Raw genomic sequence first — 15,026 nt, 5'->3', positions numbered from 1 at the left:
AATGAGATGGACTTGAAATGTCTCGCACAACTCAATACGCCTTACAAAACGAACCACTCCAACTTAAACGTTTATTGTTAAATCCCTGCAAAACTTGGTACGCCCATTAAGCGGACTGACAAGCACATGAGTGTAAAATTTAAGCAAGGTTGGTTGAAAAACATAGCAGCCATAAAGCGTCTTCACAGGAGGACCAACAAAGTCCTTGACCGTTTTTTCATATTATGATTACGTATGCTCGCATGTCGTCTGAAGCTTTTCAATGTTTTTTTTTCTCAGTGATTGGCCTAGAGAAAGTGTCGTAGAGTGAAGTCCAGTTGAGCGAGTGCGTGAGAAAGTTGTCCATGTTTACAATATGTCATCTTGCTAACAATCGTGCCTCTCATGGGCGCTCGGACAGATGAGGAACTAACGGTTGTGCGTTTTGACACTGAAGCAGGAAGGGTTTGTCCGCTGCACTCTTTTTGGCCAGCGTCTGTCTGATGTTTGACCGCCAAATTTGATTGACACACGGGAAACAAGGAAAAATGCCAAAGCAAATTAGTCAATGATATTCGGACTAACTCATAAATCAGATTGTGTATGAGACAAAAATGGAACCACAAACAGCAACAATCAAATGTTGTAATTTCATAAATAATGCCATTTGATACTGCTATCTTCAGTTTTACACTAATTTATACTGTTTTAACCCTACTACTATTCACTGTATTTTGAAATTATACAACACTAATGGGTGTCCCCTTTAATACAGATGGACAAAAATCTGAATCGTTACTGACCGTATATTGGGATGATAGTCATTTCAGTAGGTAATTATTTTATTTGCAAGTTTTTGTCATGACAACTTTGTGTTTATTTCATATGACTGCACTTTGTTGAAGTGTTTTGTCATTAATATTTGCAAGAAATGCACTCAGAATCCAAACAAAAAGTAGCAACAAATGCACACTAAAACATTAGGAAGGATCTTATGAGAGATGAAAACCATCTACTTACCGGTCACTAGTGATCCTGTCCGATCACACTGTTCTGTGTCCTTCTGCTCAGTGTGTGTGTGTGCGTGCGTGTGTGTGTGTGTGTGTGTGTGTGTGTGTGTGTGTGTATGGGTGGAGCATGAAAACAGCAGGAGGAGGAAGAGGAAGTTTACTGTTGGCCTGTGTGTGTGTGTGTGTGTGTGTGTGTGTGTGTGTGTGTGTGTGTGTGTGTGTGTGTGTGTGTGTGTGTGTGTGTACTTGCTTTTTAGTCAAGTGACAACTTAGATAGGTTGATCATGCAATTGTCCTAATAGCCATTACATTGTGCTTTAATGCATTATACTACATGCATTTGGCTATATTTCAGCACTTAACAAAATATGTAATAAAAACTTAATTAATTGTAAAACATCTCAAAGTCCTGCTGATTTAGTCAGGATGGTGTTTTTGTCAGCAATACAGTAATGTTCTCCTGCTGCTCCAACTTGCAGTTCCAGTGTTTGACCACTAGAGGGCATAAACTTACTGCTCGACTATTTAAGTGTTGCCTTTCAGTCACTGAGTCTGTCGGAAATTACAGAACCATGACAGAAAGTGGGAGACATTTAATGTAGAAGTCTTTTTGAATGTTTTTTTAGTTGTGTTTTTTTTACAAACAAACAAAAACCCCAACAGGTTTTAAAGTTAAGTAGCCAGTAATAGCAGAATTCAACAAACTGTTGTACAGGCCCCACTGGTGGTACTTTGGCTCTATCTAGATAAATATGAGACAGCTGAATTTTTATTTTTTTTTTGCCTGTAAATCAAATGTTTTCAGAAAAAAAAATACACATGAAATAATTGTACAAAGATTACTCATGGTAAGCAGAAGTAGCAAAAACTGTGGTACTTGGTGTAAAAAGTTTAAGAACCAATGTATATGTACATTATATGTCTATGAATGTTTTCATTCATCCAGGTCGTTGTCCTCTCAGGGCATTAAATCGATCGCAACAAGACTGTTTTGTTTGTCTAAAAAGACGTTTCACCGCTCATTCAAGTAGGCCTCATCAGTTCGTGCTCATCGACTTAGATTGGTCAGATCTAGGACTAGATCTGACTAATCACAAACTGATGAAGCCGACTCGGATGAGCGGCGTAACGTCCTCTTTGTACATTGTAGAACTTTTTTAGGGAAGGTATCCAAATTCTCAGTGAGTTGCCTCAAAATCTTTTTGGTGAGGGTCCCTGAATGCAACACAGGCGGGCTTACACGTGTAAAAACTCATGTCGAGACCCGCCTGTTTTTCTTTTTTCTTTCTCAGTAGTTGTTTCACTTTGGCTTGGAGTCTGCTGGCGTAGAAGAAGTGAGGAACAAACTGAGTTCTTCTCGCCTGATCGATCACACCTGATCTGATGATCCCAATGGATTAAAAAGAGGAGACAACATTGCCTGTGTAAGTAATTCAGCGCGTTTCTCTACATGGATCTATTTATTTATTTTTACAAGGAATGTTGATGTTGAAGCCCAACAGCTTCCTGACCTCTGACCTCCAGCACAAACTACCCTCATGAGGAAATGAAAGATGTTGATGTTGGGGGTTTTCTCTTTATTTTTCACATTCTACATGTTTTTCTGGCTCTCCGTTAGTTATTTTAACACTTGAATTAAGAAAAAAAGTTTAGTTTAAACAAAACAGTTTGTGACGTTTGTAACTAAAATAATCCTAACAGGCTTCCTGTCAATCCCCCCAGACATGGAGGGTGTGTGTTTGTGGCTGGTGTGTGTGCGCGTCCTGAATGTCCTGAGTGTCAGCGCTCATGGCGGACCGGACAAAGGCGAGCACCCCCATCCGGACCACCAACATCACCATTCCAAACCCAACACCAACTCAGGTAAGGAACAAGCTACGTTGCCAAATTCCGCCCATGCCCATACACTTTGCTTAATGGTGGCCATGTTTTTCAAACCATTTTTGCTCAAATGTGTGCTTGTATTCCCCAAAAGATGTGTACCGAATTGTGTGGTAATTCGGAGGAACAGTCTGAAGTAACAATGCATTAGACTAGAGGAGAAATTTCAAGCCAGTTAAAGGTATGGGGTATAATAAGAGCGTTACCATGTGGTGTGTTTGTCAAAAAAAAAATTCTAGCACATGCGAGAAAGTAGGGGTGCACCTTTTAACAGTTGTTCATCCTTTTGTGTGCAGCAGTTCGGGACTAGAAGAGTTGTGGTGGGTTTATTGTTACCAACATTAATATGAAATAAAGACATATATTTGACAAAATGTAAGCATAAAATAGAATATTTATTCTTCGCAAATGTCAAATGAATATATCAGGTGTAGGGAACCTATGGCTCTAGAGCCAGATGTGTCTCTTTTGATGACTGCATCTGGCTCTCAGATAAATCTTAGCTGGCATTGCTTAACACGATAAGTCAGTGTTTTTCAACCTTTTCTGAGCCAAAGCACATTTTTTTCATTGATAAATTTTTGAGGCACACCACCAACAGAAAACATAAAAAAATGAAACTTGTAGCCGATACTGACAATACAAAGATTTTCTCGCAATTGTTCGATATGCATTCAACCATAACCAAGCATGCATCACTATAACTCTTGTCTCAATGTAGGTGTACTGTCACGACCTGTCTCATCACGCTGTAACTTATTCCGAGTTTTTTGGCGTTTTCCTGTGTTTCCTGCGCTCCTATTTTGGTGGCTTTTCCTCTTTTGTTGGTATTTTCCTGTAGCAGTTTCATGTTTTCCTTGAATGCTATTCCCCGCACTTGCTTTGTTTTCGCAAGCAAGACTATTTAAGTTGTGCGGACACACTCCTTCTTTGTGTGGACGTTGTTGATTGTCATGCCATGTACGGATGTACTTTGTGGACGCCGTCTGCTCCGCACGCTGCGAGCATTCTGTTTTTGTTTACTTTACAGTCAGTTCAGTTTTAGTTTCGTTTTGCTTCAATGCCTTTTCTTAACGGCACTTAGCAGCACTCGCCTTTTGTTTATTTTTGGTTGAAGTGTTGGATACCTTTTTACCTACACACTGCATCCTTCTTATTCTGATTACGACAAAACATGTTTCCGACATCTACAGAGCAATTACCTACCTGCTGCCACCTACTGATATGGAAGAGTATGACACTGTTACTCTGCCGAGCTCTAGACAGTACAGACACTCAACAACGGCACATTTGCGGATTATAATTACTGGTTTGCAAAAAAATATTTTTTACCCAATTAGGTGAAATTACATAATCTACCACGGGCACCAGACTGTATCTCACGGCACACTAGTGGGCCACGGCACAGTGGTTGAAAAACACAGCAATAAGTAATGAATAATTCCCCTGGTAATCACGGTGTTAAAAATAAGGTTCAAAATATAACATATGCTCATTCATTTTATTCCATCCATCTGTTTTCTACCGCACCGGTTCAAGAAATTGCATTGATTGTAAGAAGTGTTTTATTTATTATAGGTTAGCTTCAGAATAACAATGTTATTGAAAAGAAAAATATACTTATTATACTATTAAAATGTTGGTCTTACTTAAAAATGCACACATTTAGTTGTATTCAGTGTTAAAAAATATTATATGGCTCTCAGGGAAATAGATTTTATAATATTTGGCTTTAATGGCTCTCTCAGCCAAAAAGGTTCCCGACCCCTGGAATATATGAATTAAAAATGTTATCGCTGACAGCGAGCAGTTAGCTGCCACTGCAGCTTCCGCACATTAGCATCATGATAGCATCACAGGAAGGAAACTGCGTGACAGAAATAGACTCCCTTTTTAAGTAAAGCAGATGGAGTTGTTTTTGATGAGCATTCTTCTACACATTTTGGAATACTTGAGTAGATAACTTTGGGTAGTAGTCGTATTTTCAACGTATATTGTTGGCAAACAATATTTCTGTTTGGCTTTTTTTTTAATTAAAGAAAATAAAAAATATTGCTTGTAAAATACTATCAAACTGTAAACATAATTAATTTGCCATTGTTATATGAACACTGACTTTGACGTGACCTTCTTCTTTGGGTTTCTTTATTTTTATCCCCAAAGCTGCTGATGTTAATCATCTAAACCAGGGGTGCCCACACTTTTTCTGCAGGCGAGCTACTTTTCAATTGACCAACTCGAGGGGATCTACCTCATTTATATATATCATTTATATTTATTTATTTATGAAAGAGACATTTTTGTAAACAAGTTAAATGTGTTTAATGATAATACAAGCATGTGTAACACATATAGATGTCTTTCTTTCACGAAGACAGGAATATAAGTTGGTGTATTACCTGATTCTGATGACTTGCATTGATTGGAATCAGACAGTAATGATGATAACGCCCACATTTTCAAATGGAGGAGAAAAAAAGTTGTCCTTTCTGTACAATACCACATGAAAGTGGTTGGTTTTTGGCATCTAATTCATCCAGCTTCCATACACTTTACAAGAAAAACATTGGCGGCAAATTCCGTAGCTTGCTTGATTGACATTCACGGCACCCGAGGGTCTTGTGAGATGACGCTGGCTGCTGCCAGTTCATTATTATGAAAAAATGACAGAGAGGAAGGCGAGAAACACTTTTTATTTCAACAGACTTTCGCGCCGTCCCTTCCGTCAAAACTCTAAAGGCCGACTGCATATTTCCTATCTTCATAATAAAAGCCCTGCTTCATGCTGCCTGCGCTAACAAAATAAAAGTCTCGGAAAGCTGGCGTGCACAAGTGATGTGCACGCCAGCTTTCTGAGGGATCGCTTGTGCACGCCAGTTTTCCGAGACTCTGTATTTAGTTAGCACAGGCAGCATGAAGCAGGGCTTTTATTGTGAAGATAGGAAATGTGCAGTCGGCCTTTAGAGTTTTGACGGAAGGTACGGCGCGAGAGTCTGTTGAAATAAAAAGTGTTTCTCGCCTTCCTCTCGGTCATTTTTAATAATAATGATCTTGCAGCAGCCAGCGTCATCTCACAAGACCCTCCGGTACCGTGAATGTCATTTAAGTGACGTCTTGGTGAAGATTGATGATCACTAATTTTTAGGTCTATTTTTTTTTAAAAGCCTGGCTGGAGATCGACTGACACACCCCCCGCGGTCGACTGGTAGCTCGCGATCGACGTAATGGGCACCCCTGCTCTAAACTATGCTGCTGCTTCACCTGTCTCCCCACGTTCCCTTACTTTTTTGTGACATACTCGCTTGATAGCGAGTATGTCGTAATAGCGTAATAGATGCCTCTTTTTGTGTAATTGTTGAAGCTTAAAATGCACAATTTTATAAAAAAGTTGATGATTTGACGCAGGGCAGGACGATAACGGCAAAAATAATAATCATGATTATTTTGCAATCACGATTAATGTCACACCTACGGATCATGTTTTGTTTTGTCATGTTTGTCAGAAATTCTGTCAGAAATTCTGTCAGGCTTGGACTGTGGATGTTTGTGCTTCCTCGATGCAAGGATGATGTGGGACGAGTCAGGCATGAATGTAAGTAGATGATATTTATTAAATAAACAAACTACAAAAAGGCAAACCAAGGACGCGCTCTGTGGCGGATAATAATCTATACTAAACTTAAAACAAAACAGCACAATGGCATGACTATATACAAATAAACAAAAGATACTATCTATGGCATAAACAACAAAACTTACTCGGCGTGGACCAAAAAGAATAACAAGGCATGAAACAGATTATCGAGGTCGTGAAGGAGGTGCAGCATGGGTATGGTGCGTGCGAGTGTGTATTCAACACAGTCCAGTAGGTAAAGAAGCCAGGCCGAGGAAAGGAAAACAAATGACTTAAATACTGCTGTGGTAATTAGAACCAGGTGTGAGAGGCTGAGGATCGGGGCGTGACTAAGGGAACCAGGTGGAAACTAATGGGTTGGCATGGAAACAAACAAAACCAGGAAGTGCAAAACGTGACTGAATGTCCAAAATCCAAACATAACATGACAAAACAAAACATGCTCCGTAGGTGTGACAATTAATTTTTAAGTAATTCTTATACTACTATCCATCCATCCATTTTCTACCGCTTATTCCCTTTGGGGTTGCGGAGGGCGCTGGTGCCTATTTCAGCTACAATCGGGCGGAAGGCGGTGTATACCCTGGACAAGTCGCCATCTCATCACAGGGCCAACACAGATAGACAGACAACATTCACACTCACATTCACACACAAGGGCCAATTTAGTGTTGCCAATCAACCTATCCCCAGGTGCATTTCTTTGGAAGTGGGAGGAAGCTGGAGTACCCGGAGGGAACCCACGCAGTCACGGGAAGGACATGCAAACTCCACACAGAAAGATCCCGAGCCCGGAATTGAACCCAGGACTACTCAGGACCTTCGTATTGTGAGGCAGACGTACTAACCCCTCTTCCACCGTGAAGCCTCTAATACTACTAATTAAATATATAAAACAATTGTATTTATTTAATATATGCCTTGTGGTTAGAGTGCCCACCCTGAGATCGGAAGGTCGTGAGTTCAAACCCCGACCGAGTCATACCAAAGACTATAAAAATGTGACCCATTAACTTCCTGCTTGGCACTCCGCATTAAGGGTTGAAATTGGAGGTTAAATCACCAAAATGATTCCCGGGCGCGGCCACCGCTGCTCCCCTCATCTCCCAGGGGGTGAACAAGGGGATGGGTCAAATGCAGAGGTTAATTTCACCACACATAGTGTGTGTGTTACAATCATTGGTACTTTAACTTTTTTTCACTTTAAATTTACCCAGCAATATTTTAATCGCGAGTCGGGACAGATTGGTGGCATTACCCTGCCAAGGCCAAAAGTATCAAAGTATTATCAATTATTATTTAAATAGCCCTAAATCACTAGTGTCTCAAAGGGCTGCACAAACCACAAGGACATCGTCGGTAGAGCCCACATAAGGGCAAGGAAAACTCACACCCAGTGGGACTCACACCCAGTGGGACGTCGGTGACAATGACGACTATGAGAAACCTTGGAGAGGACCACATGTGTGGGTAACCGCCCCCCCCTGGGGAACCGAAAGCAATGGATGTCGAGCAGCCACATTTCGTTCACCATAACTCCATGTTGCATCCAGTCTGACACACACCTGACCACATTACCATCTTTCAGTGCAGACTGCGATTCTATGAGCCAACCCACGTTACGCAAAAACTATGCTACGCATAAATCATATAGCCTACTACCATGTCAATATACAAAGGGGAAAATTATTACAAGTACTATCTATCAATCTATCTTATCTATCTCTCTATCCATCTACTAGCTTTGTTAGACAAGGTCATAGATTGTATTGGACAATATAGTTTACATACAAAATGTCCATTTCCATTTATTACAAGTAATAGGTATATGTAAATGCCTGACTTACCCATCAAGGACGAAATTATCAAATGTTGTCGTCTCCGTCTTTTAAAGGCATCCTCGATACAAATCATCTTTTTGTTGCTGGCTTTGCCATGAATAAGTTGAGAAGTGTAACGACGCCTTTTAGATTTACTAAGGTCTGACATGTTTAGTAACGTCACCAGTGGCAGTAGCTCGACGAAGAGGGCGGTGAGTAACTGGCAACCTGGATGGTCAAACGGTGGAGGGTGGGGCATCGAAATGAAAAGAATAAGAATATATCAGGGCTGTAAATCTAATTTTGAAATGAGCCTATCCCAGCTGAACTACCGTCATCAGTTACAAAGGTGTTTGAAAATAACGTGATTTCTTAATGTCTTTTGACATATCAAGGACATTTATTGATGACTTGACATGAAATTATTATATATGGCACCTTGAAATATAATTTAAAATCACAACTGGATATAAATTAGTAACAAATGAAAAATAACAAAAAAAATAATAATAACAGCAATACATTTAATGAACAGGATTTTACTGCTCTCGCTATAAAATTATTTGATTTATAATCAAGGATTCCTACGCTACAATTGATTTATCGCGGTTCAGTCCAGAACCAATAAATAACTATAAACGAGAGACAATTGTATGTCCATGTATGTTCCAAGAAAGTGAGGTGTGTTGCGCAATGTATATATACGACATTATCTAGAAGGCTAGCGCTGTGGACAGGAACCAAAAGCGAGTCGGAGCGACTGTTAAAGCAATAAATATTTGAGGTGTTGTTATTACTGTTACTGCTTTTTGCCTTGTCTACATAAGAAACTTTAATTAGGCCGTTAGTGTGCATGTTTCAGCCGTGCTCCAGGACAAGTTAGCAATAGTAACAGCAAAATTGAAGATAATGTAGGGCTGGACGATTATATGGTCGTGACCGATGATTGCGATTAATTTGAGTTAATTAGCATTTTTGCCTTGATCAAACATGGCATAAATGTATGTTAGAAGATACTATTTTAGCAAAAAGAAAGGAAGCAACGATGAATGGTATAATCCAGCACGGAACAATCCGCCTTTATTAACCAAGATCCTGTGTGTGTCTGTAAAAGTGTGTGTGTTTGTGTACATTTGCGTGTGTTTGTGTCCGTGTGTGCGCGCCCATCCCGTTCCACCGAGTGCAGCCCAGAAGAAATATGACCTAAACTAGCAGATAATTCGAAACGCAACATTGAGAAGGAGCAGCAACTTTAGTGACAGATTTTACTTTCAGTATCTGCTGCAACAGTAATACTGCGGACTCGCAGGCACTCACAGAATGTCTTTGTGACTGAACTACTGTATTGGTCTGGACTTTTAGAATAAACACCCACTAATTTAATCAGGAAAATACATTTTTATTTCTAAATATTTTTAATCAGACTCCACAATCTGGATATATACATACATATATATATATATATATATATATATATATACACAAACAAAATGACAGTTGTCAACTGGTGGAAATGTCTGTTCCAAAATACTGCAGTAGTAACAATAGGGATGCAATGGTACTCGGTAAAATCCTGCACGGGACAATCCGCCTTTAGCTAAAAAAATTAAATAAAATTATGATATTAATTGAGATCAGATGACATGAAAAAAATAATCGTGATCATTTTGTTTGCCATAGCACCCAGCTCTACGATGATGGCTAAAATGTGCGGAGTAAATTGCAGGACTTCAATAAAGTTGCAAGAAATGCGTTCCTGGAAGGTCTGAGAGAAGAGAACAAAAACGTTAGCAACACTAGCATAGCTTTGTGAGCTACGGTGCTAACACTTTTTGATTGATTGATACTTTTATTAGTAGATTGCACAGTTCAGCACATATTCCGTACAATTGACCACTAAATGGTAACACCCGAATAAGTTTTTCAACTTGTTTAAGTCGGGGTCCACGTTAATCAATCCATGGTCACATTTTGGCGACCTCATGCTTGGTTAGCAAATTCACTGATGAAAAGCTAGTCGGCAGAATTCCAGCATTTTACCAAAAGATTTTTATATTAGTGACGTATACTTTTTTTTTACAATTGGAATTAGCAAGCGAAGGACATTTTCCCTAATGACGTTATGAAAGGGCGCAACTTCAAAAGTGACCGTCTGAGCGCTTTTTCTCTCCCAAGTGAGGGAGATGAAAGATTTCTCTCATGTTTTGGTTTTTATAAACAGCCTTGAGGGACACATATTACCGTTAGAACATTGCTAAACTTTATGAAACCTTCTAAGTAATAGCAGACGCACCCCTTCTGATGCAGAGAAGAAGGAATGCAGCAATAATGTAAAACAGATATAAATTAGTTTATGTATCTAAAAAAGAGACACACGTTAATGTTAGCTGTACTGTCTTTCTTTTAATAAGCACCAGTGTGTGTGTTTAACTTCAAAAGGTGACAGAAGATTTACAATCTGTTTATGTTCCTTGTCTCTCAGTTCCCAGATGGTGAATCCAAATGGCTCTAAACCTGCAAGTGTGTTTGCCTTGTAGTTTCTATTATGAATTGTGAGCTCTTGCAAACACACACACGCAAGCGCGCGCATACACATTCATACTCACTGCCGAGCGATCATGCAGACACTATCCAGAGGCTGAAATGACCAAATGTAGGCATAACGTTCCTGCTGTAACATGTACAGCCCGGTTGTCAAGGCGACCACGCCAGCAGAGGACATGATGGTGATAGATAGACGCTAGATGCTAACTGTAGCTAACATGATCTTACTGTACAAAGACAACAATAATGTGTCATTTCCAGTCCTGAATTGAATTTACAGTATGAATACTTTTGATCTTACTTTTATAAATAGTCTTTCTTCAGACGATCTAAATCCTTGTAGTCTCTGTAAAGGCAAGACTTCTTGACACCACGCATACTTTGTGTCATAGATCTGTGTGTCATCGACCAGCAGCTCTGTCAGAATGAGAACGCCTTGCTGAGTTTTGAAGCCATCTGCAGCATCCACAAGCTAATGGACGATGATGCGGACGGCGCGGTGGACGCGACTGAGACAGACGAGGTAAGACACAGCCGACGCGCTTTTTTGTCTTTATGGAATCTCACAGAAGTCCATACATCCATTTTCTACCTCTTATTCCCTTTGGGATCGCGGGGGGTGCCAAGTGAATACAGTAATAATATTTCAGTAATTTTTAATATAATCTGACTACTCTACAGTACATAATATTCAAGTTTCATTTCTTTATTGTTGTCCTGTAAGAATGGCTGTACATAAAATGTACAATCTGGGTCTGACTATGTGGCCTCTGATCAGTTTCTGCGGGAGGATCTCCAGTATCACGACCCGAAAGCCAAGCATAGCAACTTCCACCGTGTGGACCTGCGCATCAGCGTGGAGGACATGTGGGATGCCTGGAAGAACTCAGAAGGTGAGTGCATTTTAAAAAGGAAAGCGAGTTATGCACGCAGTCTAGATGACATTTTAACTTAACAGCTGTCTTCATCACGGGCATGCAGTAAAAACACAAAGAGGAAGTGTCATTATTTTTACAACTCTTATTGTTAAAGCAAAATTTATTGTCCTCTGACAACTTTACCAAAATGGGTCATAGGTTTAATTTTATGGGATGTTGCAAGATACTTTATTCCTCATCTATTGGCAAAGGCTTTAGGAACCATGTTGATTTCTGGTAAATCCATGTTCTTTGTGTACAGTGGAACCTTGATTTACAACCTTTCAATATATGAACTTTTCAATTTATTGACCACAGATGCTTGGTTGTACAAACCTTGTCTTTAAAACATGTTACTCATTCATCCGGGTCATTGTATTCTCAGGGGGTTCAATCGATCACAACTGGAATGTTTGGTTTGTCTTGGACGACGTTTCGCCTCTCACCCAAGTAGGTTTCATCAGTTCATGCTTATAGACTTAGATTGGTCGGATATAGTGTGCTAGTGTGGTAAACCAAGGTTCCACTATACTTTGTAGTTAGTTATTCAAAGCAGTGGCCATTTTTAGCCTGCTGGAAAAAAATTATTTGGCTGCCCGCCACACATACAGTCATGGTCAAAAGCATACATACACTTGTAGAGAACATAATGTCATGGCTGTCTTGAGTTTCCAATAATTTCTACAACTCTTATTTTTTTGTGAGAGTGATTGGATCACATACTTGTTTGTCACTAAAAACATTCATGAAGTTTGGTTCCTTTATGAATTTATTATGAGTCTACTGACATCACATGGGCATGAAACAAAAATGTTGCTGTTTGGCCACCATACCCAGCATTATATTTGGAGGAGAAAAGGTAAGGCCTTCAATCCAAGGAACACCTTCCCTACCGTCAAGCATGGTGGTGGTAGTATCATGCTCTGGGCCTGTTTTGCTGCCAATGGAACTGGTGATTTACGGAGAGTACATGGGACAATGAAAAAAGAAGGATTACCTCCAAATTCTTCAGGGCAACCTAAAATCATCAACCCGGAGGTTAGATTTTGGGCACAGTTGGGTGTTCCAACAGGAAAATGAACCCAAACACATGTCAAAAGTGGTAAAGGAATGGCTAAATCAGGCTAGAACTAAGGTTTTAAAATGGCCATCCCATAGTCCTGACTTAAACGTTTGTACAATGCTGAAGAAACAAGTCCATGTCAGAAAACCAACAAATGTAACTGAACTGCACCAATTTTGTCAAGAGACGTCAAAAATTCAACCAGAAGCTTGTGGATGGCTGCCAAAAGCGCTTTATTGCAGTGAAACTTGCCAAGGGACGTGTAACCAAATATTAACATTGCTGTATGTATACTTTTGACCCAGCAGATTTGGTCACATTTTCAGTAGACCCATAATGAATTCATAAAATAACCAAACTTCATGAATGTTTTTTGTGACAAACAAGTATGTGCTCCAATCACTCTATCACAAAAAATTAAGAGTTGTAGAAATGATTGGAAACTCAAGCGACCATGACATTATGTTCTTTACAAGTGTATGTAAACTTTTGACCACGACTATAAATACTGTAAATACACACACTACTACAAATACACTGTAGTGGCGCTAACTGTGTTTCTATAAACCCATTATAATAGGACTGCCTGTATACCGGTGCTGTTCATATTATTAGAATATCATGAAAAAGTTGATTTATTTCAGTAATTATATTCAGAACGTGAAACTTACATATTATATCAATTCATTACACACATAGTGATATATTTAAAATGTTTATTTCTTTGAATTTTGATGATTGGTACTGACAATTACTGAAAATCCCAAATTCAGTATTTCAGAAAATTAGAATATTAGTTACGACTAGTACCAAAAAATATTTTTTAGAAATGTGGGCCAACTGAAAAGTATGAACATGGAAAGTTTCAGCATGTACAGCAATCAATACTTATTTGTAGTTCCTTTTGCCTGAATTGCTGCAGCAATACGGCGAGGCATGGAGTCGACCAGTCTGTTGCACTCCTCAGGTGTTATGAGAGCCCAGGTTTCTTTAATAGTGGCCTTCAGCTCTTCAGCATTGTTGGCTCTGGCATCTCGCATCTTCCGCTTCACAATACCCCATAGGTTTTCTATGGGGTTAAGGTCAGGTGAGTTTGCAGGCCAATCAAGAACAGGGATACCATGGTCCTTAAACCAGCTACTGGTAGATTTGGCACTGTGTGCAGGTGCCAAGTCATGTTGGAAAATGAAATCTTCACCTCCATAAAATTGGTCCGCGGCAGGCAGCATAAAGTGTTCTAAAACTTCCTGGTAGACTGCTGCATTGACCCTAGACCTCAGGAAACACAGTGGACCAACACTAGCAGATGACATGGCACCCCAGACCATTACCGATTGTGGAAATTTGACACTGGACTTCAGGCAACATGGATTCTGTGCCTCCCCTGTCTCCCTCCAGACTCTGGGACCTTGATTTCCAAAGGAGATACAAAATTTACTTTCATCTGAAAACATAACTTTGGACCACTCAGCAGCAGTCCAGTCATTTTTGTCTTGAGCCCAGGCGAGACGCTTTTGACGTTGTCTCTTATTCAAGAGTGGCTTTACACAAGGAATGCGCGACAGCTGAAGCCCATATCTTGCATACGTCGGTGCGTGGTGGTTCTTGAAGCACTGACTCCAGCTGCAGTCCACTCTTTGTGGATCTCCCCCACATTTTTGAATCGGTTTTGTTTGACAATCCTCTCCAGGGCGTGGTTATTCCTCTTGCTTATACACTTTTTCTACCACATCTTTGTCTTCCCTTTGCCTCTCTATTAATGTGCTTGGACACAGAGCTCTGGGAACACCCAACCTCTTTGGCAATAACCTTTTGTGTCTTGCCCTCCTTCTTTAAAGTACCAATGGTCATCTTTTGGACAGTTGTCAAGTCAGCACTCTTCCCCATGATTGTGTGTCATACAGAATCAAAACGAGAGACTGTTTAAAGGCTCTTCCAGGTCTTTTGAGTTAGTTAGCTAATTAGAGTGTGGCACCAGGTGTCTTCAATATCTGACCTTTTCACCATATTCAAATTTTCTGAGATGTTGAATTTAGGGTTTTCATTGGTTGTCAGCTATAATCATCTCCTTTTTGGCAAAAAACACATGAAATGTATCAGTCTGTTTGGAATGAATGTATACATTCTACAAGTTTGAGTTTCTAAATGGAATTAATGAAATAAATCAACTTTTTCATG

The 15,026-nt window shown here is 39.8% G+C and overlaps 2 protein-coding genes across 4 annotated transcripts in view; one reads left to right on the top strand and one right to left on the bottom strand.

The window, feature by feature from the left end:
* The window catches only part of rhogb (ras homolog family member Gb), a 12,416-nt gene extending 11,313 nt beyond the window's left edge, over positions 1 to 1,103 (bottom strand). Inside the window, exon 1 of the mRNA XM_061898747.1 lies at positions 1,000 to 1,103. The gene's annotated coding sequence lies outside the window, so the exon portion shown is untranslated. The remainder of the gene's footprint in view (positions 1 to 999) is intronic.
* Positions 1,104 to 2,253: 1,150 nt separating this feature from the next.
* The window catches only part of LOC133551720 (stromal interaction molecule 1-like), a 30,911-nt gene continuing 18,138 nt past the window's right edge, over positions 2,254 to 15,026 (top strand). For 2 of the 3 annotated variants that reach the window (XM_061898734.1, XM_061898736.1), the window contains exons 1-4: positions 2,254 to 2,413; positions 2,712 to 2,852; positions 11,261 to 11,391; positions 11,647 to 11,761. In XM_061898734.1, the coding sequence (XP_061754718.1) occupies positions 2,714 to 2,852; positions 11,261 to 11,391; positions 11,647 to 11,761 (385 nt within the window). In that variant the 5' untranslated portion in view covers positions 2,254 to 2,413; positions 2,712 to 2,713. Of the gene's footprint in view, positions 2,414 to 2,690; positions 2,853 to 11,260; positions 11,392 to 11,646; positions 11,762 to 15,026 lie in introns of all 3 variants that reach the window. The other variant, XM_061898735.1, reaches the window with a different exon arrangement.

Source organism: Nerophis ophidion, linkage group LG04, assembly GCF_033978795.1.
Source record: "Nerophis ophidion isolate RoL-2023_Sa linkage group LG04, RoL_Noph_v1.0, whole genome shotgun sequence".
NCBI lineage: Eukaryota > Metazoa > Chordata > Actinopteri > Syngnathiformes > Syngnathidae > Nerophis > Nerophis ophidion.
Note: the sequence above shows the minus strand (reverse complement) of the source record. Positions and strands in the feature narration are given on the sequence as shown.